At 42.4% G+C, this 26,030-nt stretch overlaps 1 protein-coding gene across 1 annotated transcript in view; it reads left to right on the top strand.

Moving 5' to 3' along the window:
- Positions 1 to 26,030, top strand: part of LOC137342225 (raftlin-like) — a 129,247-nt gene that overhangs the window by 65,171 nt on the left and 38,046 nt on the right. The window contains exons 3-6 of the mRNA XM_068006024.1: positions 563 to 746; positions 14,602 to 14,710; positions 18,472 to 19,489; positions 25,744 to 25,947. Of these exons, the coding sequence (XP_067862125.1) occupies positions 563 to 746; positions 14,602 to 14,710; positions 18,472 to 19,489; positions 25,744 to 25,947 (1,515 nt within the window). The remainder of the gene's footprint in view (positions 1 to 562; positions 747 to 14,601; positions 14,711 to 18,471; positions 19,490 to 25,743; positions 25,948 to 26,030) is intronic.

The raw sequence follows: 26,030 nt of genomic DNA, 5'->3' as shown, positions 1-26,030 counted from the left end.
GCAGTGTTATAAGGGTTTTTCATAAAGAGACACAGAGAGATCAATTTGCAGCACTTCACAGTACACTATCGAGAGGAGAATTGAGTAAGCAAAAGAGATTTCTTTGTACTCTTGTGGAAAAGGTGACACTAATGAATCACAATTAACTGAAATGGCTTGTTCTGTGGGTGTTGGTGATAGTTCCATAATCTTGGAACATGACAATTAATTGCATTGAATATAAAGATGCTAACTATCTGCTGTTAATTATTGCTTAATGGTATGTATAATGAGTTATGTTCCAGAAATTGTTTCGAGTACCAGGTGGACTGGGGGTTTAATGCTTCAGATATACTTATATATATTATATATTGTGGATGTGATTCTTTTATAGCTGGGAACAACAGCTGACATTTTTAAAGACAATGAAAGACTGTATTGCAGCGGGTTGAGTATTATTCTGGGGAAACTCTTGATCTAGAAAACAATGTGTGGTCATATTCTAGGCCATTAGATGATTTACCAGTGTTACTTCCATTAATTTCTAATGTTCTGCTTTGTCTTTCATGTGGTGCCTCTTCAGAGATAACAGAGTCGTCTGCAGTCAAGCTTTCCTCCTTGCATGATCTGCCCGCTCAGCTGCAGGAACTCTACCAGAAGGGCTTTGTACTGGCTGGTTTTCACCCCTTCATACAGTCCATTGATATGAGGAAGAAAACTCCAGAAGAGAAAATGTTCAGGGCCATTCTGATCAAACCAGCAGTCAGGTAAATCAGGCCAAATAAGTGGTTGATAAATATGGTCACTGGGTCACTCTAATAGATTATCTTCAAATTAAATATAGCTATATTTTTGTAGGCAAAGGGTCACTTAACAACTTATAAATATTTAATCTGTTTCTCTAGTATCATACACTGCACATCAGGATTTTCAAGTTCATGGGAACTCAGATCAAATAAAGTGACTTTCCTAATGCAAAAACTGTCCATCATCTTTACACCTGTTTTAAGTGGAGTTTGAGATTATTGACTGAGTTAAAGGGCTCGATTTTAAAAGTAAAAAACGGGTGGGTTGGGGGTGGGGGTGCATTGAAAATTGCCACCATTTCAAACCCACCCCCCAACCCGCCTCCAATCCGCCCATTTCCGGTTTCCACCAGGGCGGGGCAAGAGGTGGGCAACCAACCCGCTCCCAGGAGGCGGGTCAGGTCTTAAAACCTTTCAAGGAGGCTTCAGGCCTCCATTTTTCACTAATTCCCGATTTCAACCCCGGGGGAGGGGGGCGGGAGTCCTGGCCTTCTGTTTTACACCTTGTGAAAGGAGGCAAGAAGGCCCAAGACTAACAGGTAGGTGCCTAGAAAGGCACGGCTTGTGGGCCCGGAGGAGCAGGAGTGCTTCCCCCAGGCCCAACAATCCTACCTGCACCGACCCGCCCCCCCCCCCGATCATGGACAACCCCCCCACCAATCGTGGACCCCCCAACCCCAACCTCTGACACTCCCCTTCAGACCCCCGATGCCCCGACCCCGATCCTCCTCCTCCGACGCCCCGACTCCGATCCTCGCCCTCTGACCCCCGATCCCCTGACCCCGATCCCCGACCCCGATCCTCCCCCTCCAACCCCCGACCCTGATCCTCCCCCTCCGATCACCAATCCCCCAACTCTGATCCGCTGATCCAGATCCTCCCCGTCCGATCCCGACCCCGATTCTCTGACCCCTGAGCCTCCCCTTCAACAATCTCGGACCCCCGAGATGACCCCCGATTCCGCCCCCCCCCGTGACTGACCCCCAATCCCCTCCCCCATGACTCGCGACCCCTGTGCCCACCCGTGCCCCTTGCCCACCCATGCCCCCGTACCCATCCGTGCCCCCTCCCCCCATCCATGCAAACAAAGACATATCTCCAGACTTACATGAAGATGTCCTCTCCCTGGCTGGTCTCCCGTCCAACTGAGACCAGCCTGTCAATCAGTCGGTCAGTCGGATGGGAAACCGACAAAAAACAAGATGACCTTACATCAAAATCGTAAGGACATCCGGGAAACCTGTACTAATGGGTTTCCCGACCTCAAATTGACCCTCGCCAATGTTTTTGTGAATGATTCCTGTCACGGAATGTCTTTTTGTCAACTGTTTTAAAAATTGCTTCAGTTGAAGAAAAGGGCACTGTCTAATTCAATAGTAAGTGACTCTCTCCTGCCATATTGTACAAATAATGACTGCAGTCAAGGGGTATCACAGTGAATCAGTGCCTCCAGGTTACAGATGTAATTGAACTATAATTACTAACTCAAGGTCACTTCTGTAACCTGAGGGATAATGGTTTATCTTGAAACTAAAGGACTATAATCAATATTTATTTTGCTATACTCTTGGGCTTAGCCTTATTCCAAAGAGAATAAATCCTTTCATTCACTTTCCACAGGCTATAGTTTGTACTTTAAGACATAATGGGCAGTAGAATTGTCTGCTGATGTTATTTAACAGGCAAATGTGAAAACTAAATTCTATGTTGAACAGTTCTTTTTGGTTAAAGCCATGTAGATTTTCAGTACACATGTACAACAAACATATAGAAATAAAGATTATCTTCTGTATGCTTTTGGGGAAAAAACAAAATTATGTTACCATAGTACCAGTCATATGATACATTCAATTTTTACATTAGCATCATCATTACTCGTTCCATATGTTACACAACTTCTAGTGGTCAGTGTTGCCATCACAATCACATAAATGATTTTTTTAAAAGTTAAATTAGAGATTAGAGAGAATAACAATAAATGGCTGCCAGTGCATCTAAAACAGTTATTCCATCTTAGGCTGTTACTGACATTCATAAATATTTATGACATCATCAGAAGATCTTAACTGAATTAGAACCTATAACTCAATGCTGGGCATTTATTGTCTACTATATTATTGAATCTGACCATAAACAGCTACTTCTAATGTTGCAGTTCTCCGCAAAATATTAACTTTCATCTTGTTCAAAAATAATAAATCCGTACTAGAAACAGAAAATGCTGGAGAGACACAGCACATCTGTCATCATCTGAAAGAAGAAAGACAGGCAAATGTTTCGGGCATAAACATCAGAACTGACAAAGGGTCCACACACCATACCATTAAACTGCTTTCTCTCTTTACTGATAATGAGAGACCTGCTGTATATTAAAATTAATAAATCTATACATTGTGTTAACATTTTAGTCAATGCAGATGGTAACATTTTAAATTTTGGTGATTAGAAAAACTTTTTTATGCTTTACGGTTTGTCACTATTCCTCCAGAATTGAAAATATTAAATTGCATCAACTTTTGTTATAAACTATTACCTTGTGACTTCCTCCTTATTTGCCCTGTGTTTGGATATGAAAACAACAGGGAGCTTTACACTTTTCATAGTAATGAAAATGTCCTATGTAAGTAAGTACTGCTTTAATTCACATGTGATTTCTTGGGAAAGGAACTCTAAAAATGTTTGGAAGTGGCAAAAATGCATAGATGCGTTTTTAAAATTGAAGCAATTACTCAAAGTATATTTTCTTATAAGTGGTATAATTTTATTATAATTAGTATAATAAAAGGAATTGATTTTAACCCTCTCTCCATTACCGAGAGCCGCTCTCCATGTAAGTGCCAAGATGGGCCCAGTGGGATCATTTGCTGCTGACCTAAGCGGACTTTCCGAGGTTTGGGGAGGTTCCCTACTTTGAATGCCAATGATGGGTGACTGCACCACTAGGGGTGCTTCATAGGCACCTGTCTGCTGAAGATGCCTCATACTATGATGTATCATGCACCGTCCAGCCCGGGGAGGGGGTTGCGGGGGAGAGGGGGGTAGTGATGGCCTCCCCCTAGAAAGGTGAAAGAACTTCCTCATCAACTCCCTTTGTAAGGGGCCAGTATAAAAATATTACAAGATTTTACTGGCCTGAAATCTTTTTATGGGTGGGGGGTGGTGGGGTGGGGGGGAAGGTGAGTGAGTGGGTCCGACCAAATGCAACATAGAGCCTACAACCAGCATTGGACAGTCCTACCCTGGTCCCGGCCCAGGCCCCTCGTATGATGCTGGCAAAGGCTCCATTCCTTACAATGCCCTACAGAATTCTGAAAATAAGGCTAGAAGCTGCCGAATCTGAGGCCCAGCCTAGTTTCCAGCCCTTTAGGTGTATTCCTATTAAAATTATGGTGGGGTCCGCTGGAAGGCCCATGAATTTTCAACCACCATGAATATTGTCACTCAGAGTGTCACTGTAGTACATGTAAGTCGATAGAAAGCATGTTCATGCTTTGCAAAATGGAAAGGAATGTAACATTCAGTCATGCCAAGTTAGGACTTTACAGAATCATTCCACCTTGAGTTTACTGAACCTTGGCCTCCACAAATTAAGGGTTACTGTCACTGTTGGTTTTCAGGAACAGTAATTCATTCCAAGCCACAAGGATCTCAGCATTTTTACAATGTTGAGTTGGAATTAGTAATGATGTATGAGATGATCTGTTCCTAGCATCATTGTGGGAAAGATAATAATACGTTGCATTCTTTCTGTAATTGAATCCAGACTGCTAATTTAATCCAAATGTAGTTTTCTACTGTTAGACACGGTGGAAACTCTGGGTCGGGTCCTTGGCATAAAATAATTTCTGCTGCAGGAAAGCCTTCTTTAAAAGACATCAGTGTAGTGCACAGAATAAAGCTGCCTCCGTTGAAGTGTACACATTTTACACCAGTATTTTGATTTTCTCTTCCTTAGACGGGTGTTTACAATGGAACTGTCCAACTCATGGACATTTTCACAGACATGGTAGGTTCTGCTCCTTAACTAAACCTCCAAGAGATGTGTCTGGTGCATCAAAGGACCCCAGGCCTCAATCCTAGGGGTAGATTTTGACTTTGTGCAATAATGTAAAACAGGTGATAGTGAATTCACTGAAGTCAGTGGAAATAAAAATCGGATGAGATGTCAAACGGGCTGCCGATTCGCTATCAACCGTTTAACACTATCACACAAAGTCAAAATCTACCCGCTACTCTTCTCTCCCTGCCCATTTTACCAGCTGAGACTGCTGAAACTTAACCTTCCAGGGGATGTCCAGATGTGAATGTCTATCAAGATCAGGCGTCAAATTCAGGTGTCCTCATTAGGAGTCAAGTAGTTTACAATTGCAACTACCAGGCCATCCAGCACCAAGGAGTTGCACTGAAAATTGCATGATGTTTAACTTGTACTCAGGAGTCTGAAATGCACTTTGTGTACTACTGGCAGAGTTGAACAGTATTTCAAAGTCTCGTTTACACAGCAAAGGAATGAGAGTTTCCTGTTACTTATCTTTAAGTTAAAACGGATGTTTCTGTAACTGTGGGCCTGGAGACCAAGCCCAGTTAAACTTTGTTTTTCAGAGTGAGGGGCAGAGACCAGTTAATATAAATTTAGCAGATAGTCAAAAGTCCGTGGACTTCAAGTTTTTTACTTCAACCTTATGAGTAATAATTTATTTTAAACTTTCAAATTATGTACATCTAATTATGTACCATCCACAGAATTAATATTTTCTGAATTTCTGGTGCTGAATTTTATACATCATATACATAAAACTTTCTTCATTTTTTAAATAAACTGTAATTTTATTATTTTATTTGTTTGGTGTGAGGATGGACCCTGGCCCTTAACCAGCTAATTTCTTCATGACTCAGGGAAACTAAAGAAAGAACTTGCTTTTATATCATCCTCAGGACTTCCCAAAGTACATCACGGCCAATCGATTACTTCTGAACTGGAATCACTTCTGTAGACAAATGCTGCAGCCGATTTGCAAATAGCAAGGTCCTATAAACAGCAATGTGATAAATGACCAGTTAATCTGTTTTTGATGATGAGCAATGAATGTTGGCCAGAGACAACAGGAGAACTCCCCGCTCTTGTTCGAATTGGGCTACGGAATCTTTTTTGTCCACTTGAAAAGGCAGATGGAGCCTTGGTTTAATGGCTCATTAAAAAGACAGCACCTCTGACAATGTAGCACTCCCTCGATACTGCACTGAACTGTCAGCCTAGATTATGCACTCAAATCGAGGAGCAGGGCTTGAAGCTACAACCTTCTAACTCATAGAGGCAAGCAGACCCATGACTCAAACATACGTAAGGGTTTTTTATTTCTACAAATGGACAAAAAGACACACCAGGATCTTTGCCATGAGTTAAATAGAAAATAATGGAAGTGATAAGGCTGTAACATTACCAACAGGTTCAACAACAATAACAACAACTTGCATTTATATAGTGCCTTTAACATAGTAAAATGCCCCAAAGCGCTTCACAGGAGCGATTATCAAACAAAATTTGACACCGAGCCACATAAAGAGATACTTGGACAGATGACCCAAAACTTGATCAAAGAGGTAGGTTTTAAGGAGTGCCTTAAAGGAAGAGAGAGAGACAGAGAGGCAGAGAGGTTTAGGGAGGGAATTACAGAGCTGAGGGCCTAGGAGCTAAAGGCATGGCTGCCAATAGTGGAGCGAAGAAAATCGGGGATGTGCAAGAGGCACATGTGCGGAGGGTTGTAGAGCTGGAGGAGGTTACAGAGATAGGGAGGGGCAAGTCCATGGAGGGATTTGAAAACAAGGCTGAGAATTTTAAAATCAAGGCATTCCTGGACTGGGAGCCATTGTAGGTCAGCGAGCACGGGAGTGATGGGTGAACGGGACTTGGTGCAAATTAGGATACGGGCAGCAGAATTTTGGATGCGTTCAAGTTTATGGAGGGTGCAAGGTGGGAGGCCAGCCAGGAGAGCATTGGAATAGTCAAGTCTAGAGGTAACAAAGGCATGGATGAGGGTTTCACCAGCAGATGAGCTGATGCAGGGCGGAAACGGGCAATGTTACGAACGCCTGTTTCAAGCCCCTTTGTGAAATTAGGTCCCATCTGAGTGCAGTATGCCCCGCGTGTGCTGTGGTCAGTTTTCTCAGGTGCATAATAGCCATAACATGGGTCCAAATATGAGTTAAACATTTTTGACTTATCTGAACATGTAGCCAGGAGCTCTTCCTGACTCCAGATTAAAACTGAGAGCTGCTGCTAGCCTAAGCTCACACCCCCCTCCCTGGACTCACCTTAGGCCCTCAGTTGGCATCTCAGCCGGCGAATTTCACTCCCTTCCATCAGACCAGTGAGCTGCCTCTGCGGCTGATAACATACAAATGAGGCCGGCAGACCAATTTCCTGTGGTCCTCCGCTGACCTCTTTGTGCAGCATGTGCTGCTTCCAGATCATGCCCTCTTCGGACACAATCCAATTTCTAAGCCATGGTGTCCACAAAAGAGTATTACCAATTTATGGTATTGAAGTATTTTTTTTTGCCATTTGCTAATGTTATCAAAAAAGGAGATACAGATATGGATTGGATTTCTTCGCTTTACTTGTGCTTTTTCATTAAAATTAGCAAATGGTAGAATATACACCTCATTATCAAAGTGTATTCCCAGCTTGCGATATTATCAAAAGCAAATTGATCTTAAATGTGGACTTCCTTCAGTTTATCTTTCACATTCAATAAAGGATATTGCAATACAAATAGGAAAAATCATGGAACATTGTTTATTTTATTGCCCTCTTATACTTCAAGCACCAGTTAGACACCATCATTAGTCTGGTGTGAGCTGGCAGCACTGAGTTATACGGCTGTCTCGGCATTGCTGTCTGCTGAGACAAGGTAGAACTCTGCATCTACGAGCACGCACAGAGCTCCACTCCTGGGTGTCCAGATATCTACTAAATAGTTAGCGTTATTAAAGAACTCTTGGGGCAGTGGTCAGCTCATTGACAACACTGAACAGTTAAACAGTTAGATTGCCTTGGAATTTTAAAAAATTTAATTTCACAAGTGGTTGCAGTTATATTCCAACTGATACAAAGCCAAAGCAGAGTGAAGCTAATTCCCCAAGGTACACTCACATCATTTACCAGAATTCAATGCACTGTTAATTCCCAATGAAATTTTTGCATGAGTGCAATGCAAATACCGCATCGCATCAATGCAAACACTACAACATAATTGAACCATAAGAGTTCTGAATTCAGCAACCTTGCAAATCTACATTTGTAATGGTGTTTCTAATTCACAACAGGTTGAGTAGTAGTTTACTGCTTGGTTTCTCTTTATTTCTCCATAAAGCTTCGCAGAGGACACAACCTAAATCGCTGTGAATGTAGAACTAGAATTTCCCAACTCTAGATAGAATTAAAATACATGTTAATTCATTTAGAATCTATAAGGCTGAAAATCCACAGATCTCCTAGCTCACTCCCACTGTAACTCTGGAGGAACTTCCAGCCTTACATCAGGGGTTCTATGGGGCCTTGTAAGGGGTGGAGCCTTCATTCACCCTTTGCAAGGCCAGTGTCATAGGAGTGGGTGGGGATGGGAGGATGGGAACTCCCAGTGCCAGAAGTTTCTGTGCCCCTGGCCTCACAGGGACCTGGTACATCATTGGCAGCAGCACAACTGGTGACATCAGGTCTACCAGCCTACTGATTGGTGGCTGTTGGGTCCACTTAAAGGTTAGGCTGGGATTGTATCCTGTACCCCTGAAGAAAACCAAGGAATTCTTTTTTAAAAATGTAAATATGCTGCCTTATAAAGCAGCCACTGGAACCACCTTACAACTCCATGTGGCAGGGTGACCCGGAACCTACCCCAGAACTGTCAACTTGTACCACAAGACAGTCACACTGTAAGCATCCTTACTGGTGTGGGCGCTCACCATTGAGATGTTAAATAAGGGACTTCTGCCTGACCTTGTAAACTTTGGTGGATTCAGCAGCAGAAGTCTGGGCGGGTGTATACTAAAGAAAGAACGCAAGACTTGCATTTATATAGCACCTTTCATGACCTAAGGACATACCAAAGCACTTTACAACCATTGAAGTACTTTTGAAGTGTATTCGCTGTTGTAGTGTAGGAAACACAACAGCCAATTTGCGCACAGCAAGGACCCACAAACAACAATGTGATACTGACCAGATCATCTGTTTTTAGGTGTTGGTTGAGGGATAACTATTGGCCAGGACACGGGGAGAACTTCCTTATTCTTCAAAATAGTGCCATGGATCATTGATGTCCACCTGAGAGGGCAGATGAGGCCTCGGTTTAATGTCTCATCCAAAAGACAACACCTCCAACAGTGCAGCACTCCCTCAGTCTGTGTCAGCCTAGACTTTGTGCTCAAGCCTCTGGAGTGGGACTTGAATCCATAACACTGAGCCACAGCTAACTCATATCCTAGCACTTACATTGGGATGTACCTTACCCCTCACCAAGATTTTCGGCTCCAATTTCTTTAACATATTATTTTTCTTATAATATTTTTTCCCCATTTTAAAATATTTTTCTCCCCCGCTTCAGAATTCCCATACCCTATTTGTGGTCAAGATGATCTGCAGGTAATCCATTTCAAGGTTTCTGCAGTGGGATTCTGTAAATAGCCATTCAGTCTATGATAATGAGCCGTGAGCCCTGAATTTATTTGCTGCTTTTGGTGAGTTTCTGTCGTAACCTCATCGTATTGGTGATTCTGGGGTGGGTTTCCGCTGGGCTTTTGCCTCATAGTGGCTGCTTTATAGTTCCCAGTGCGATCTGAGGCCTTTCACGTGTGCGCTCGCTGATGCTGCTGGGAGCTCATTACCATATATTAAAATGATCAGCAACACTGTTGGAGTTCCCAAAGCAACAGCCTCATACAGGTCGCCTCTAGCTGTCGCTGTCCTATTAGGCCCTGCATCTGTGTCACTTTTGATTAGCGGCCTGGCTGGTCTAATGGCAGTTATCAGGCTCTATAAGCACTGAGAAACAACAGCCTGCATGCCGGCTCCCAAGGTCTGGATAGCATTGGCGGCTGGAAGTCCTGGCTCAAGGGCCCAGCATTGGTGTAAATGGCCCTATGAATTTATGGGACAAGGTGACTGTCTCCATTTTCCCCTCACACTCTGTGTGAAAATTTCTATCTCAGCTCAGTGCCTCCTCCTGTTGGCTCAGCTAACAGGATCTCACTATGTGGGGAACCAACATCCTTTCACTTTGTAGCACAGCATATTATTACGCCAATGTAGTCTGCCTTGCCCATACCCTCTGCAAGAATTACTTTAAAAATAAGTCATTCTTTATAAAGACCATCAGCATAAACTACTTAGGTATTTATGTAGAAGCTCAGTAATGCATACTTTATTATTATGGAAAACACCAGATGGGAGGGAAAAAAGAAATAATTTCTCAGGATATGAGAACCAAATGTTGTCTCTAAGTATATCCTGCATGTTCAAATCTTGACATTCCTGACTGCCCACAACACCTTGGGGTCATTTCGTTACGTGCCTGCGGCTAATGTTAAAGTGCAGAGAAGTTGCTTTGCGAACACCGAGAGACAGATCAGACTTTTCAGGAGGAAATGATCACTGATTAGAAAACCGTCAGTTGATTTATCCCAGCAATTCTAAGGAATATTAATATCCAGCCCGGGGAGTGTATAAGCTAACTGCAAATGACTTTCAAATATGCCTGCACAAATTTTGCCAACCTTTGGCTGTCTAGTAATGGAATCATTGTGTGGAAGCTGAATGCTCTACATTGTTTACTCCAAGTTTTGGAGATCAACGTTGGGTTTCCTAAGTGGTAAGCATCAAAAATTGTTAAGAATAAAAGTATTTAGTCATTTGCCCAATTTTTCAGTACCTAAGTTTGCAAATGGATGTGGAGTCTTGAGGAAATCCTGCTTCTTCTTGATGGGGAGGTTGAGACTGTTGTTAGCTGAACACAGAATGACACTGATTCTCGATGAGGGAGCAAATGTGATAGCGAGGGGCAGAACAAGCAGTTAAGGGAAAGTTAGAAATGGAAAGACAATTCAAGAATAATTTCCATATTTTAGGTAATTTTTACCAGTAATGCAATTTAACAGTACTGCAGTTGTAATAATGTTCATTGATGTTTAACGTAGATTTGCTTTGATTTATGATTCATTCTCTATAGTTTTATGAAAGAAGGTACTGCTGCACTAAGAATGTTAATGAAAATAGTTGGGAACTGGTAGTTCAATAGCTCAATTATTTCAGCATAAGACTCCCAACAAAATGGTCATGAGTACACATCCCAAGCTCCTGTAATTTCAACTCGGTTGATGAGTTTTCACAGTTCACACACCATTGCAAAACACTTCGGGCGCTAAATTGGGCCGTATAGCGTCCATTGTTTCAGCGCTACACGGCCTCTCCAACATCCGAGATGGCGTCTTGGCTGCGCACACACGTTTCCAGCATGACGTACGCCGGACGCCATCTTGGTGTAGGCGTTAGCACATACGCAAATACCGAATGCCAGCAGCATGTAAAATAAGGAGAAAATGGATACAAACAGTGTGCAATGCTGATTTAAAGTGATTTTAGGACTTAACGCTCAACTCAATGCGCAGTCTTAATTCTGACCATCTGAACGTGTCGTAAAGTGCTTGGAGGACCCCCAACAGTGCTATTTAAACGGACCATGCAGGATTTACAGGTTAGTGGTTGAATGCTTCTGGCTGCCGAGACATTTGTAACTGTTTTTCGAGGTCTCCTGTACTTGAATACTAGGACTAGGGGACATAGTCTAATATTTAGAGCCAGGATGTGCAGGAGTGAAGTTAGGAAATGCTTCTACATGTAAAGGATGGGAGAAGTTTGGAACGCTCTTCTGCAAACGGCTGTTGATGCTAGCTCACTTGTGAATTTTAAATCTGAGATTGATAGATTTCTGTGAACCTAGGGTACTAAGGGATATGGGGCTAAGGCGGGTATATGGAGTTAGGTCACAGGTCCACCATGATCTCATTGAATGGTGGAACAGGCTTGAGGGGCTAATTGCCACTGCCACTTGCTGCCTTCTGATATACGCCACCTTCTCCTGCAAGAAAACGGGACGTGTGTCTGGGTGATGTGCCTGTCATGGATGAATAGCTGCCAATGTGTGTGGCCTGTGAGTTGTGGTTGGATGGCTTGCAACAGTGGTAATGTGTAAGGGTGAGAGGAAGCATCTGATTGGAAGAGTTGAATACTGATGGAAAGAGTTTGCTGGTAAGTGGGTGATGGGGGGGTGTAATGTGTGGAGCAGTGGATGTGGCTAGTGGTTTAATTGGTAGGAGGCACCACTTGACAGCTGATCTCACTCACCTTGACCACTCATGTCAAAGCATTGAACTTCTTCCTACACTGCATTCATGTTCATGATGCTATGCGCCTGGTATTGACTTCATCCCCCTCTGCCTCGCACTGCCTTTGGGGTATCTGTCTGGAGGGCCTCTTGCACCCCCCCCCCCCTCAACGTATATAGGATACCCATCCTCCTAACCACCTCTTGCACCAAGGTCTCTAATCCACCAGCAGAGAACCTTGGTGCACGCTCTCTCAGATCGGCAGATTGGTGAGGTCTGGTATGCAAATTGGAGGATGTGGGATTTAGTAGTGTGGAACCTTTATTCAATGTTTTAACATAATTCATCAGTTTGTAAATATGGGGACGGGAGCTGCATCTGTGTTTTGCATGTGCGATGTCTGACCTCCGTTCAGATTTCGTGCAGACAACAGACTGTTATTTTCAGCAAATAACAGGTATCAGCTACCTTTAAGAGATTTTTAAGAGACAGCCTGCCTTTAAGAGATTGGGGCTCCCCCTGCTGGTGGAAATTGCGAATTGCATTGAATCCTCATGTCAACACTGATTCGGAATGCTGCATGAAGGTAAGTCCACAGGCCTCATGACAGTCTCGTCCTGCCTGTGCAGGGGCCATTGGGCGTGGGGATAATAGCGGATCGCGCTATCCTCACCCAATAATAGGCTCTATCCAATTTTTTTTTTATTCCCCCCCTTGACTCTTACCTCTTGCTGCAGTGGTCATTGACAAGTCCAACTGTCCTAACTCATTGGGGTAAAAATTGGATAGGGTTGTTAAAGGTAGCTGGTACCTTTTATTTTCTGAAAATAACAGTCTGCTGTCTGCACGGAGTCTGAATGGAGGTCAGACATCGCGAATGCAAAAAAACAGATGCAGCTCCCGACCCTATGTTTACAAACTGATGAGTTATGTTAAAACATTGAATAAAGGTTGCACCTAAATCCCACATCCTCCAATCTGCATGCCAGACCTCACCAATCTGCCGATCTGAGTTTGTATCAGGCCCGCAAAAGTGCATGCACCAAGGTTCTCTGCTGATGCACTAGAGGCCTGGTGCAAGTGGTGGACAGAAGGAGGGACATCCTATATCCGCAGGGGATGGGGGGTTGGGGCAAGAGGCCCTCCAGACATATACCCAAAAGGCAGTGGGAGGCAGCGGGGAACAAAGTCAATGCCAGGCGCACAGCATCATGAACATGGATGCATGAATAAGTTCAATGCTTTGACATGAATGGTCAAGGTGAGTGAGGTCAACTGTCAAGTAGCATCTCCTACCAACTGCACCACTAGCCACATCCACTGCTCTACACATTACACCCCCCACACTCACACACCAACAAACTCTTTCCATCAGTGCTCAACTCTGCCAATCAGATGCTTCGTCTCACCCTTACACGTTGTCACTGTTGCAAGCCGCCCACCCACAACTCACAGGCCACACACACTGGCAGCTATATAACCATGACAGGCACAATCACCCAGACACACGCCCCACTTTCTTGCAGGAGAAGGTGGTGCATATCAGGAGGCAGAAAGTGGCAGTGGCATTTAGCCCCTCAAGCCTGTTCCACCATTCAGTGAGATCATGGTGGACCTGTGACCTAACTCCATATACCCGCCTTAGCCCCATATCCCTTAATACCCTTGGTTCACAGAAATCTATCAATCTCAGATTTAGAATTCATAAGTGAGCTAGTATCAACAGCCATTTGCAGACGAGCGTTTCCAAACTTCTCCCACCCTTTGTGTGCAGAAGCATTTCCTAACTTCACTCCTGCACGTCCTGGCTCTAAATATCCCCGAGTCCTAGTATTCAAGTATTGGAGACCTCCAAAAACAGTTACAAATGTCTCAGCAGCCAGAAGCAATAATCCAACCACTAACCTGTAAATCCTGCATGGCCTGTTTAAATAGCGCTGGTGGGGGTCCTCCAGGCATTCTAAGACACGTTCAGATGGTGGGGGTTAACACTGTACATTGAGTTGAGCGTTAAGTCCCAAAATGGTGTCCATCACTTTAAATCAGCGTTGCATACTGATTGTATCCATTTTCTCCTTACTTTACATGCTGCCGATGTTCGGTATTTGAGCATGCGTTAGCTCCTATACCAAGATGGTGTCATGCTGGAAACTTGCGTGCGCAGCCAAGATGCCATCTTGAATGTTGGAGAGGCCGTGTAGTGCTAAAACAACGGGTGCTACACGGCCCAATTTAGTGCCCACTTTGTTTTAGTCATGTCATTGCTAGAAACTGCCTGTCTAAAGGGTGATATATTTATGCTTATGAGGGATAAAGAAAATAATGCATCTGTGGGGGGGAATAAAATAAATTAAAATTAAAGTTTAAAATTGAATGGTACTAATAGCATCTTCGAGGATCACCATAACTCACACTTGTTGTCCTACAATCTCCTCAGCACTGAAGAGAATAATGCCAAGACTGAGCCATGCAGCCTTGAAGTAGAATTGTGTTTGCTGTCCAAGCAACCTCCTAACTCCAAAGTGCTAGCAGATGTCCTGCAAAAAGTAAGAACCTAATTCATTTTTTTTCATTTCTTAAAAGCATTAGTGTTGTTACCATGGAACAAAAAAGGTTTGCATTCTGCTTATTTGCAGGTGCTTCTTACAAACTGGGGCTTAGTAAATTCCCTAGAACCCAATGTATTCAGCAGTATATGAGCATGCTTCCCATGCTCATCTAAGGCACCTCCACTAAGGAAATGTAACTTCCACCTCAGTGCTCTTGTCAGTTTTCTTTTGCCAAAGCTTTGCCTAGTTTGAAATCTAATGAAAGCTTCAATAATGTATTGGTGACAGAGGATATTTTTCTGGTGCACAGCCAATTAATGCCTGTTTTCAATTAGGCTACAGAGTAATTGTGGTTCAAACTGCTAACAGACAGAATTGCTTTAACTCTCCAAGAAATGAAAAGATTTATTTAAAGAGTTGTTGATGCAGAAACATAACAATATAGGACACAAATTGAAATAAAGTACAGAGTATGGATCAGGAAGTTACTTAAATTATATTTCTGGACATGACGGGGATAACTTTAACTCCCAAGAATGGGTGGACTTGTGGCGGGTGTGTAGTAAAAATAGTTGAATTCTTTAGCGGGACAGGATCCTGGTTCCAACATAGCCATTTCCGGGTTTAACCCAGGCACTTTAGGATGTGCGTGCGCAACAGAAACCAGGAAGATCTGTCCCCACTTAAAGCCAGTGGGCTGATACTTAAAAGGTCAATTTATCTCATTGTGATAGTTGAGGCACTTAATTTTTTGTGTATTAGGAATGTAAAACGAATTTGACCTTACCTGTTCGGGTTTCCCATCGCTTCTAGTTCATGTCAGATGAAAGCAGGCGAGAAGGACTGGATCCATGAGGTGAGTGCCTTTATTGCACTGTTGGTGGGCCAGGATGAGCATGAGTGCTTAATCCTGGCTCAACAAGCTCACCTGACGCGACAGGACCCCTGCAATCGGCTGCCCCCACCCCCGATGGTGGTCCTCCCCCCAATAGGGGACCCCCACCCGATGGGGGACCGCTTCCCCCTCCCCTGATTTTTTCCAAGGCCCATCCAATGTCCTCCACATCCCTCTACCCCCAATTTCTTCCAGGGCACGCGATCTCTCTCTCCCTCCTCTCCGATTTGCGGCTCCTTTCTCTCCCGACAGGGAGCCAGCCTGTCAATCTGGCTGCCTGGCGTGTGGGAAACCTGGGAGCACAAATAGTTGCCTTCAATTGAGTTGCAATCGCAGAATGTGAAGCACTCACTTGACTTCCAGATTCCCCACGTGAATATGTACCCATCCACTGGGTTCCCGGCTTCGAGCTAAAATCATGCCCTATGTGTCCTGAGAGTGATGTTTAGACGCTATGAATGTGAGGGACCTAGGTTGTAAATCACGAGTATGGTTTAATGATATGTGCCAGCTCTGAGCTGTGCCACCTGTGGAAATAAGCCCAGCAGCATTTTCCTTCTGCAGTAAACCATCACCATGATTCATCTGTAATCTGAGGTGTCATGAGTTTCTTTCACAGTGGCAGCTCAGTCACTTTTCTAGGCTTCTCATAATTAACACAAAGTGATACATAGCTGTTGCGATAAAAGGCATGTTTTACTTACTATTATACTCTCTATTATAATTTGTATTTACACAATATTCTCAGATCGAAAGAAAAGAAAAAAATCCCTGTTCTGTAATGTATAAGGAGAAGTCATCATTCTCCCCAGCATGAGGACACCATCAGTTATAGTAATTACATGGTAACTCAAAGCAACCAGTAATTATTTAATATTTATTGTTAACTTCCATTTTATAAAATAACTTTAATTTGCTCTGATAAACGTGTACTTTATGCATATTAAATGCAGCTGGAAAGTCATGATAGAGGAGATTTTTTATTTTTAACTGTGAGTCAGGATATAGAGTGGTATTCTTTACCCTGTTGTTCAGTGTCACAGACCATGTCTTACATATAAAGCCTCCTTCTGTGGCTCCCTTAGAGGCCCTAATAAAAACGAAAACAATAATTTCATGATTGTTCATTCCTTCAATGCTGTGTAGTCAGAAAAAACAGCTGTTTTGAATTAATGTTCTTGTGTCAGCTCCCTAAAGGATGTCTGTAAGATTGGAATCTTCCTGATCATGTATGCTATTAAACACCCATCAAGAAACCCATGTTTGAAAGTACTTGTTGTCACTATGTATTACATGCATTGAGTTTTCTGTCAGTAATGTTGCCCCTTACCTTTCAAATACCACAAATAGTGAGAAACAGACCAAACCTCAGAGGCTTAGTTGTGCACTGAAGTGAATACAGGGAATATAGCTGCTACACAGAGATGGAAAACTTTTATTTGTATGTTTGGAAAGTGTTCCTTCTTTGACATTGAATTGCACTTTGAGAAAAATTAGTGGGTTCAATTTTAATTGTTCCCGCCGAGCAGGAAATGGGATGCAGTGGGTTGGCTATCCATTTGGAAAAGAAAACGGGGCAAGAATTAAAACGGGTGGCTAACTCACTGCCGCCCGTTTCCTGCTCAGTGGGAACGGTTAAAATCGACCCCAAACAGTTTTATCACAATTTTAGAAGATGGATAAAATGTTCTGTAAATATTAAGTAAACACCCACTGAGGAATGTGGTAAAGAGGAAAGCAAAAGTTCTAATTACAAAACATTTATAAGAAATCGTTTTAAAATTACAATTTCATCTGTTGGCCTAACATATCAATGTATACAATTATATGATTACATCACTCAAACACGCTATAAAATGTTATAAAAGGTAAGTGTTTACAATTGGAAAACATGTTGGCACTGTTCTTATTGATTGTTATTTGCTATCAGTAGTAAAAAATGTTTTTTCTGCATGACATTAGCCAGCTAAACAAACATGGGCTTTTATTATTACTGTTCAGCGGATTACGGCATGTTAAAAGTTGGTTTGACCAATAGGATTATTAGAAGGTTGTTAATGTTGTATGACGATGTGTTTTATGTTTTGATATTCGAGAAAATAAACACTCAGGTCTCTGCGATGGTTCAATGGGTAAATGGAATGCCTGACATAGTACTGAGACAGACAGACCAGGAAGCTTTTAGGTTCAGTCCCCCAGTCTGTGTTGAGTTAGCTGATTCCAGCCAGCAGCAGTGAGGCACAACAATTAGTTTAATATTTCTGGGCAAGGGAAGGGAATGTCAGCTCGAGTTCCTGATCCTGATCCTGATCATTATCCAATCATCCTCCATGGATATTGGTGAAAACAAGATTGAGGTTGGCTATGATCCCTAAGGTTGAACAGCCTGCTGACACCCAATATATAGCTCTACATGTGAAGAATGGCCACTTAGTTGAGCCACTGGAGGCTCGTTGATGCTTGTTGAACCATGGTCCAGCATGAGTTACTGGGGACGATTTTCAAATAGTGCCCAAAACGGGCATGAAGTCAGCGCAGTGGCTGCTCTTTGGTGCCGGCTTGAGGCCCGAGCCATTTTGAAACCTGAGCCTCTTTAACATGCCGCCAGTGAATCCCAGGTGCCAACTCGCCTGTTTGAGGCCCCAACCCCCGCATTGCATCAGGCGGGCCTTGGCTGTCAGTGGGGTGACCAAGGTGACCCCTCCCCTGATTTTCAATTGCTGGCCACCTGTTTCTCAGATAAGAAATGGGCAGCCGGCAGTTGAAAATCGCCGCCACTATTTTCAAGAGAAGAGGAGAGATAGGGGAGAAAAGTAAAAAAAGCCAGTATCGGTTAAGTAATTATTTCCTGATTAATTATCAGATACAAGAAGGATCGAGAAAAGGCTTAAGGTTTGTTGGACTGGTGCAGCACCAAAATTCTACAGCAAATTCAGCAGAAAGGCCTGAGGAGGCCTCAGCAGTTAACAGTCCTTCGTGTCAAAACATCTCAACAAAAGAGGAAATGAACGCTGGTCAAAATGTACAAAACAACATCAATAAAGATAAACTTGCACAGAATCAGAAAGCAGAAGCTACAGCTGGAGAGGCAAAACAAAAAATAAACCAAGTGGAGGTATCCCAGTCTGAGGGACAAGCTGGTCAGGATCAAGTCAAAGGTGGCGAACAAATCAATGGACAACCCATCGCAGAATTAACAAGTCAGGAATATCAAAAAGATGAAGGGCAGATACAAAATGAGAGCACAGCTGGTTGTGAGGCAGAAGCCAAAGTTACTGATAAACAAAAAGCTTTATCACAAGCAGAGGCATTTGAAACCAAAGCAGCAGACAGACTGCACACAGAGGGGACAGCTGGGGGTGAGCAGTCTACCACAGCAACAAATGAGCACACGGTGGGGACAGCTGGGGGTGAGCAGTCTACCACAGCAACAAATCAGCACATGGAGGGGACAGCTGGGGGTGAGCAGTCTACCACAGCAACAAATGAGCACATGGAGGGGACAGCTGGGGGTGAGCAGTCTACCACGGCAACAAATGAGCACATGGAGGGGACAGCTGGGGGTGAGCAGTCTACCACAGCAACAAATGAGCACACGGAGGGGACAGCTGGGGGTGAGCAGTCTACCACAGCAACAAATGAGCACATGGAGGGGACAGCTGGGGGTGAGCAGTCTACCACAGCAACAAATGAGCACATGGAGGGGACAGCAGGGGGTGAGCAGTCTACCACAGCAACAAATGAGCACACGGAGATGAAGCAGATAACAGAAAGTAATGAAGCAAATGCAACAACGATTGTGTCTGAGGCTAATGACAGCAAACAGGGGGCACACTCGAGACAAGGAAAGCCCGAGGAGAATGGAAAGAAGAATGGTGTGGGTGAGTTGATTTTATTGTACTTTGCTTAGGGTCTTGTGGGATATTTATCTAATATCAGATCTTATACTTCTAGCAAAAATCAGTCTTGAGTATTTTAGTCCCATTTAATAATTCTCAAAATTCAGGGTAGTTCTTATTTTAAATAATCATAATGGATGTTGAAATAGTATTGGCAAATCAAAGGTCCATTTTCACATTGTGCAAGAATGTTCCAAATACGCTCATAGGAACATAGGAACAGGAGTAGGCCACTCAGCCCCTCGTGCCTGCTCCGCCATTTGATAAGATCATGGCTGATCTGTGATCTAACTCCATATACCTACCTTAGGCCCATATCCCTTAATACCTTTGGTTGCCAAAAAGCTATCTATCTCAGTTTTAAATTTAGCAATTGTGCTAGTATCAATTGCCGTTTGCGTAAGAGAGTTCCAAACTTCTACAACCCTTTGTGTGTAGAAATGTTTTCTAATCTCGCTCCTGAAAGGTCTGGCTCTAATTTTTAGACTGTGCCCCCTACTCCTAAAATCCCCAACCAGCGGAAATAGTTTCTCTCTATCCACCATATACTTTTTCTTTTCTATTAACCTTATTCAGACACTTCCCCAAGCCAAGCACCTTTTGTTTGGTCAGTAGGGCAGCCAATGAGCCTGGTCTGAAAGGACTTGTGTCCACTGACTCCACAGTATCTCGATCGTTCCATTGCTGCCTCAATGGGCCAAAGAATTGACTGAAAAGTTTTCAGTGTTTCCCCCAAAGGGAAATCAGTGCTGGCATTTTAAGGTAATCGATTTATTTTAAGGTAAGCAATCACATGTGGGATCAAATACCTTTGCTCACTGAAATGATTGGGACCTTGGAAACTCTCTGTTTAGGACACATGCTCTCAGCAGGCATGGCTTCTGCTAGGCCTAAGGAGGGTGTAGTGGACAGAATTCTCAGGGCAGCTTGGGAACACCACATGATAAGCCCCCAAGGCTTAAATGGGCTGGTGGAAAAGTTGTCAGCTATCCCCAACCCACCCCACCCCCCCCCCCCAATTACAATTTGGGATACAATTTACATGGGATGGAAACCTGGCAAATCTGCCCTAAATTACTGGCACCCTGTGGGCGATCTGCCTATGTTGCACCCTCCCCACCTCAGGAATTTGAGCCCCCAAGCAGCTCTGAACTTAGATCAGAACATTAACACAATCTCCCACAGGAAGAGCTGCCTCTTACTAGTCAGTTCCCTGACCTTATCTCTTTAATGGCCTGTTTGCCTTGGTCCTCTCCTCTGGCAGTTTAGGGAAGTTGAAGATAAGCTGATTTTTTGAATTGATCCAATATTCAGCATCATCTCCAATAATTGTGCACATTTTCCAGACTAACATAACCTTATCCTTAATTATAAATTGTAAGAACACAAATGTGTCCCTTTAACATTCAGATGTTTCTTAAAATCCTCACACTCCTGAACCATTTCACATTTTTTCAGGTTACATCTGGTGAAAATACAGATGTGTCTGCTTATTGGTCATGGTAACCAATTGGTTTCTGGCTTTTGTTTTCGGAAAGCCAGACTATCCATTTTAAAGACACTAATTCACCCTTTTCCTTCCACCAGTAAATCAGAACTTTTATTGCAGCCTTGGATAATAGACACTGTTCAGAATTTTCATTAAAAAAATAATCCAACAGAAGTAAACAAATATAAATAGTAAAACCACAGCAGCTATGTGATGTGAATGCAATTAAACTGCCACCACTATGTGCGTTTAAGATTAAAACGACAATAGTGTGTACATTAAGGTGTTGACAATATTATTGGATGTACTAGCAAACAGATATTGTTAAATTACAGTAGCCAATCCAAACACACACATAGACGGACTAAAGGCATTTAAATGTATTTTTTTTTAAAAAAAATTGTGTATAAATTTAAACAGTCAGGACTTTTCCTTCAATAACTAGCAGTCTTCAAGTGCTTACACTAAGGGTCACTTCCAGTTTGCATGTATTTTCAGAATCCTGGAGCCAAATATTATTGGCAATGGCGTGATTCATTTAACAAATAATTATTATTTAGAGCTGAAAGATCCTTAAAAATGTAAAATTCTATTCCCACTGAACTAACTTTGAAAATAGGAGCAAGTCAGATCTGTAGAGATGAGAAGTGGTTCAAATGACACAGGGAGGAGCATTAAACACGCTCCATGCTGATAGTAAATCCCTATTAAAGTAATACTGATTTATCTCTGTTGTATATAGAATGGAGTACAACAACTTATATTTATATAGTACCTTTCATGTAATGAAATATCCCAAGGACCTGGGGCTGTGGCGGACAGCAAACAAGAAGAAGTTGGAGGGGGTGATGGTCTCAGAGGTAAATTTTGTGGAGGTTTTAAAAGGCGGGTGGAGACAAAGCAAGATTTTGGAAGCGAATCACAGAGTGCAGGGGCAGGTGGCGGAAGAATCTGTCACGACCAATTATTTCACGAGGAAGACCTTCATAGCTCACTTGCAAAATGAAGTGTGCAAGTCACTGTTCACAATTAGGTACCAGGTATATTTCAAGCCTTATTCTTGCCTTCAGTGCTGTATGAATATTCTTTCAGAACATGACTCAATGCCTTTAGCCTTCCTTAGCTTATTCAGTATAAAAGATAGAACTAAAACAAAAATTGAGTTGGTTTTATTAATGTAGAAATATTCATTCTCAGATTGACAACTACCTGTAACAAAATTGTAAAGCCATTTATAAAAATTGTTCACAATTTTATTATACATAATGCTCAGAGGAATCTCCCCCCCATACCTTTAACACCATAAATATCCATACAGAAATATGATATAAGAAATATAGTGCATTAGAATAGAGGCAGTGTGCTGTGTTCCTGGCTGCCAACATGACATGAATAATTGTTTAGTAGATGAACAATGAGCTTTAAAGGGAACACTAATAAAGCAGACCCTGAGATGAAAATGAGACAGCTGTTATAGTTGTCAAATCTTCATAAACCGCAGCGATCTATAAACTAGCAAATTGCATTTTTCATGCTTTGTGCATGCTACAATCATGTGGTTTTGATTTATTAGGCATTATTTTATTTATTTTTATGCAGATGTTTGCACAGACAAGCCATATGTTAGCCATTTACAGCCCATTAACGACAAGAAAATTAGTTTGAAAAAACATTCAGATACAAGACACTGCATCTATAGACCAATAAATTTGAGGGATCGAAAGATGCTTCCACATTCTGACCTTGAAAATGCTTAAATGTCTAATGTTGGCAATAATGTGGGTAATGTAAAATGTATATAGATATTAGCATATCAATGAAACATGCTTACTAGGGCCCATTGGCCTTTGTAATGACGTTACATGGTATAAAGGGGATAAAAACAATACCAGATGAAGACCAGGCTTTTTCTGTTTACCACATATGTTTTATATTTTGCTCTCTGCAGCCTTAATAATTTGCCTGAAAATTTTTCACTATACACACATTATTGAAAATGTATGAGGAAACAAATGGACACAGTGAAATTACTATATTTCATTTAATATTTCCTTTACCATAATCTGTTCGATACATCTCAGGTGCATATCAGCTTGGCTCAGTTTGTAGCATTCTAGCCTTTGAAACATAAAAACATAGAAACATAGAAAATAGGAGCAAGAGTAGGCCATTCGGCCCTTCGGGCCTGCTCCGCCATTCAAAATGATAATGGCTGATCGTCTAACTCAGTACCCTGTTCCCGCTTTTTCCCCATATCCCTTGATCCCTTTAGCATTAAGAAATATATCTATCTCCTTCTTGAATACATCTAATGACTTGGCCTCCACTGCCTTCTGTGGTAGAGAATTCCACAGGTTCACCACCCTCTGAGTGAAGAAATTTCTCCTCTTCTTGGTTCCAAATGGCATACCCCGTATCCTGAGACTGTGACCCCTGGTTCTGGACTCCCCAGCCATCGGGAACATCCTCCCTGCATCTAGTCTGTCTAGTCCTGTTAGAATTTTATATGTTTCGATGAGATCACCTCTCAGTCTTCTAAACCCTAGTCGGCCCAATCTATCCTCATACATCAGTCCTGCCATCCCAGGAATCAGTCTGGTAAACCTTTGTTGCACACCCTCCATGGCAAGGACATCCTTCCTCAGATAAGGAGACCAAAACTGCACACAATACTCCAGATGTGATCTCACCAAGGCCCTGTATAACTGCAGTAAGACATCCCTGCTCCTGTACTCAAATCCACTTGCAATGAAGGCCAACATACCATTCGCCTTCCTAACTGCTTGCTGCACCTGAATGCTCGCTTTCAGCGACTGGTATACAAGGACACCCAGGTCTCGTTGCACCTCCCCTTTTCCCAATTTATCACCATTCAGATAATAATCTGCCTTTCTGTTTTTACAACCAAAGTGGATAACCTCACATTTATCCACATTATACTGCATCTGCCATCTTCTTGCCCACTCACCCAACTTGTCTAAATCACATTGGAGCCTCTTTGCATCCTCCTCACAGCTCACATTCCACCCCAGCTTTGTGTCATCTGCAAACTTGGAAATGTTACATTTAGTTCCCTCATCCAAATCATTGATATATGTTGTGAATAACTAGGGCCCAAGCACTGATCCCTGCGGTACCCCACCAGTCACTGCCTGCCACCCGGAAAAAGACCCGTTTATTCCTACTTTGAGGCCAAAGATTGAGGATTCAAAACACTCTGCAGGATTTGAACACATAAACTGGGCCAATAGTCCACTACTGAGGGTGTGCTGCCTTGTCAGAAGCACCATTCTACAGATGAGATGTTAAATTAAGATCCCATTTGCATGTTCTGTTGGTTGAGATGGACATTGAAAATCCCAAGATACTATTTGAAGAAGAGCAGGGAACATTGCCTGGTGTCTTGACCAACATTTCTGCCTCAACCAACACCACCAAAAATAGATTAACTGGTCCTTCAGCTCATTGTTGTGTGTGGCACTTTGTTGCATGCAAAATGGTTGCTGTAGTTACCTGCATGATGACATTTACTGTATGTGAAGTTTAATCACAATGTATAAGGGTATGATAGTGTAGTGGTTATGTTACTGGACTAGTAATCCAGAGATTGTAAATTCAATTCCCATTTTTTAAATTCGTTCATGGGATGTGGGCGTCGCTGGCGAGGCCGGCATTTATTGCCCATCCCATGAGAATTTGAATTCAGTTTTTTTTTAAATCTGTCGGATTGTTATAAAATATGTGACTCCAGCCCCCACACCAACGTGATTGACTCTTAATTGCCTTCTGAAGTGGCCTAGCAAGCGACTCAGTTGTGTCAAACTACCATCAGGGACAACTAGGGATGGGGAATAAATGCCAGCCTTATCAGCGATGCCCACATCCCGAGAATGAATTTAAAAATAATGTCATCTGAATGGTGTATGTCATATGGGGGAGCTATTTTGGAATTGAACAGAGAAAATGCATGAGCTAAAAAAATCCTGCTGACTTGAGAGTTTTACCATTTTACTTGGTATGCTAGAACTCAAGATACATTCTTGAAAATGTATGCCAGAAATTTCCTCAAGGGTTTCTCCTGCACCGCTGCCTTTTCTTTCTTGGAAACCCCATTTACGTGTGTAAACGGGATTTTCGCTGAACTTCCACCCAAGTTACAGTGGCGGAACGAGAGAAGCCCTGAACAAATTTCCCCCTGGTAGAAATCCTTGTACATTTGGGAGCTTTGTAAAACGAATACCAAACACGAGTATTAGCACAAGTTAAAAAGATAAACACTACACTTGCTGGCTGAGTATACTGCCTTGGAAAATGCCGTATTTATATATTATATACAGGAATCAATAGTTTGGGCTTAAAAGTTCAATTTAACTTTTAGCATTCTCTTCTAGTCTTTTAGCAGTCTCAAAATAGTATCCAGCAAAATCCTGCTTTATTGGTCACAGAATAGCCTCTAATGGAACACTGCTTTAGTACTTTAAGAATAATCCTTAGTTGAACGGCAGTACTTTAATAGTTTCTAGTTGTGCTTTAACAATCTCAGAGTAGTCCCTGTCGACCCTGATTTTCATTGATCAACACTTTCTGACAATGCAAAGAGAAACAATGGTATATTCTTCAACTCAGTAACACCCAGCATAAATAATACAAATATTGGATGTTTAAAAGTACTTTACAATGTTGTATGTGATACCATTTAAATTCTCTTTAAATTCACATAATTGAAAACTTTTTTGTTTCTTTCTAGAAAATGAGGTTTTTCTCCTTTTCAATAAGCCACAAGAAAACCAGAAATCTTACAAGTATTATACAGCCACAATTCCACTAAAGATCTGTAAAAAGGGACAGGATATTAACAGTATTGAAGCAGACTGGCTAGAGCACATGACTCAGCACTTCACAAAGGGAGCCTTGTTGGTGGATGCTTTGATTTGTCTGGGAACACCGACAGGTACGGAATCCAAATCTTTCTATATGGAAATTGTAACTAGCTTAATTTATAATGCTAAATAAGAGAACTGAGATATATTATAC

Source organism: Heptranchias perlo, chromosome 2 (assembly GCF_035084215.1).
Source record: "Heptranchias perlo isolate sHepPer1 chromosome 2, sHepPer1.hap1, whole genome shotgun sequence".
NCBI classification, from domain to species: Eukaryota; Metazoa; Chordata; class Chondrichthyes; order Hexanchiformes; family Hexanchidae; genus Heptranchias; species Heptranchias perlo.
The sequence above is the reverse complement of the archived record's forward strand: the minus strand, read 5'-3'. Positions and strand labels throughout refer to the sequence as shown.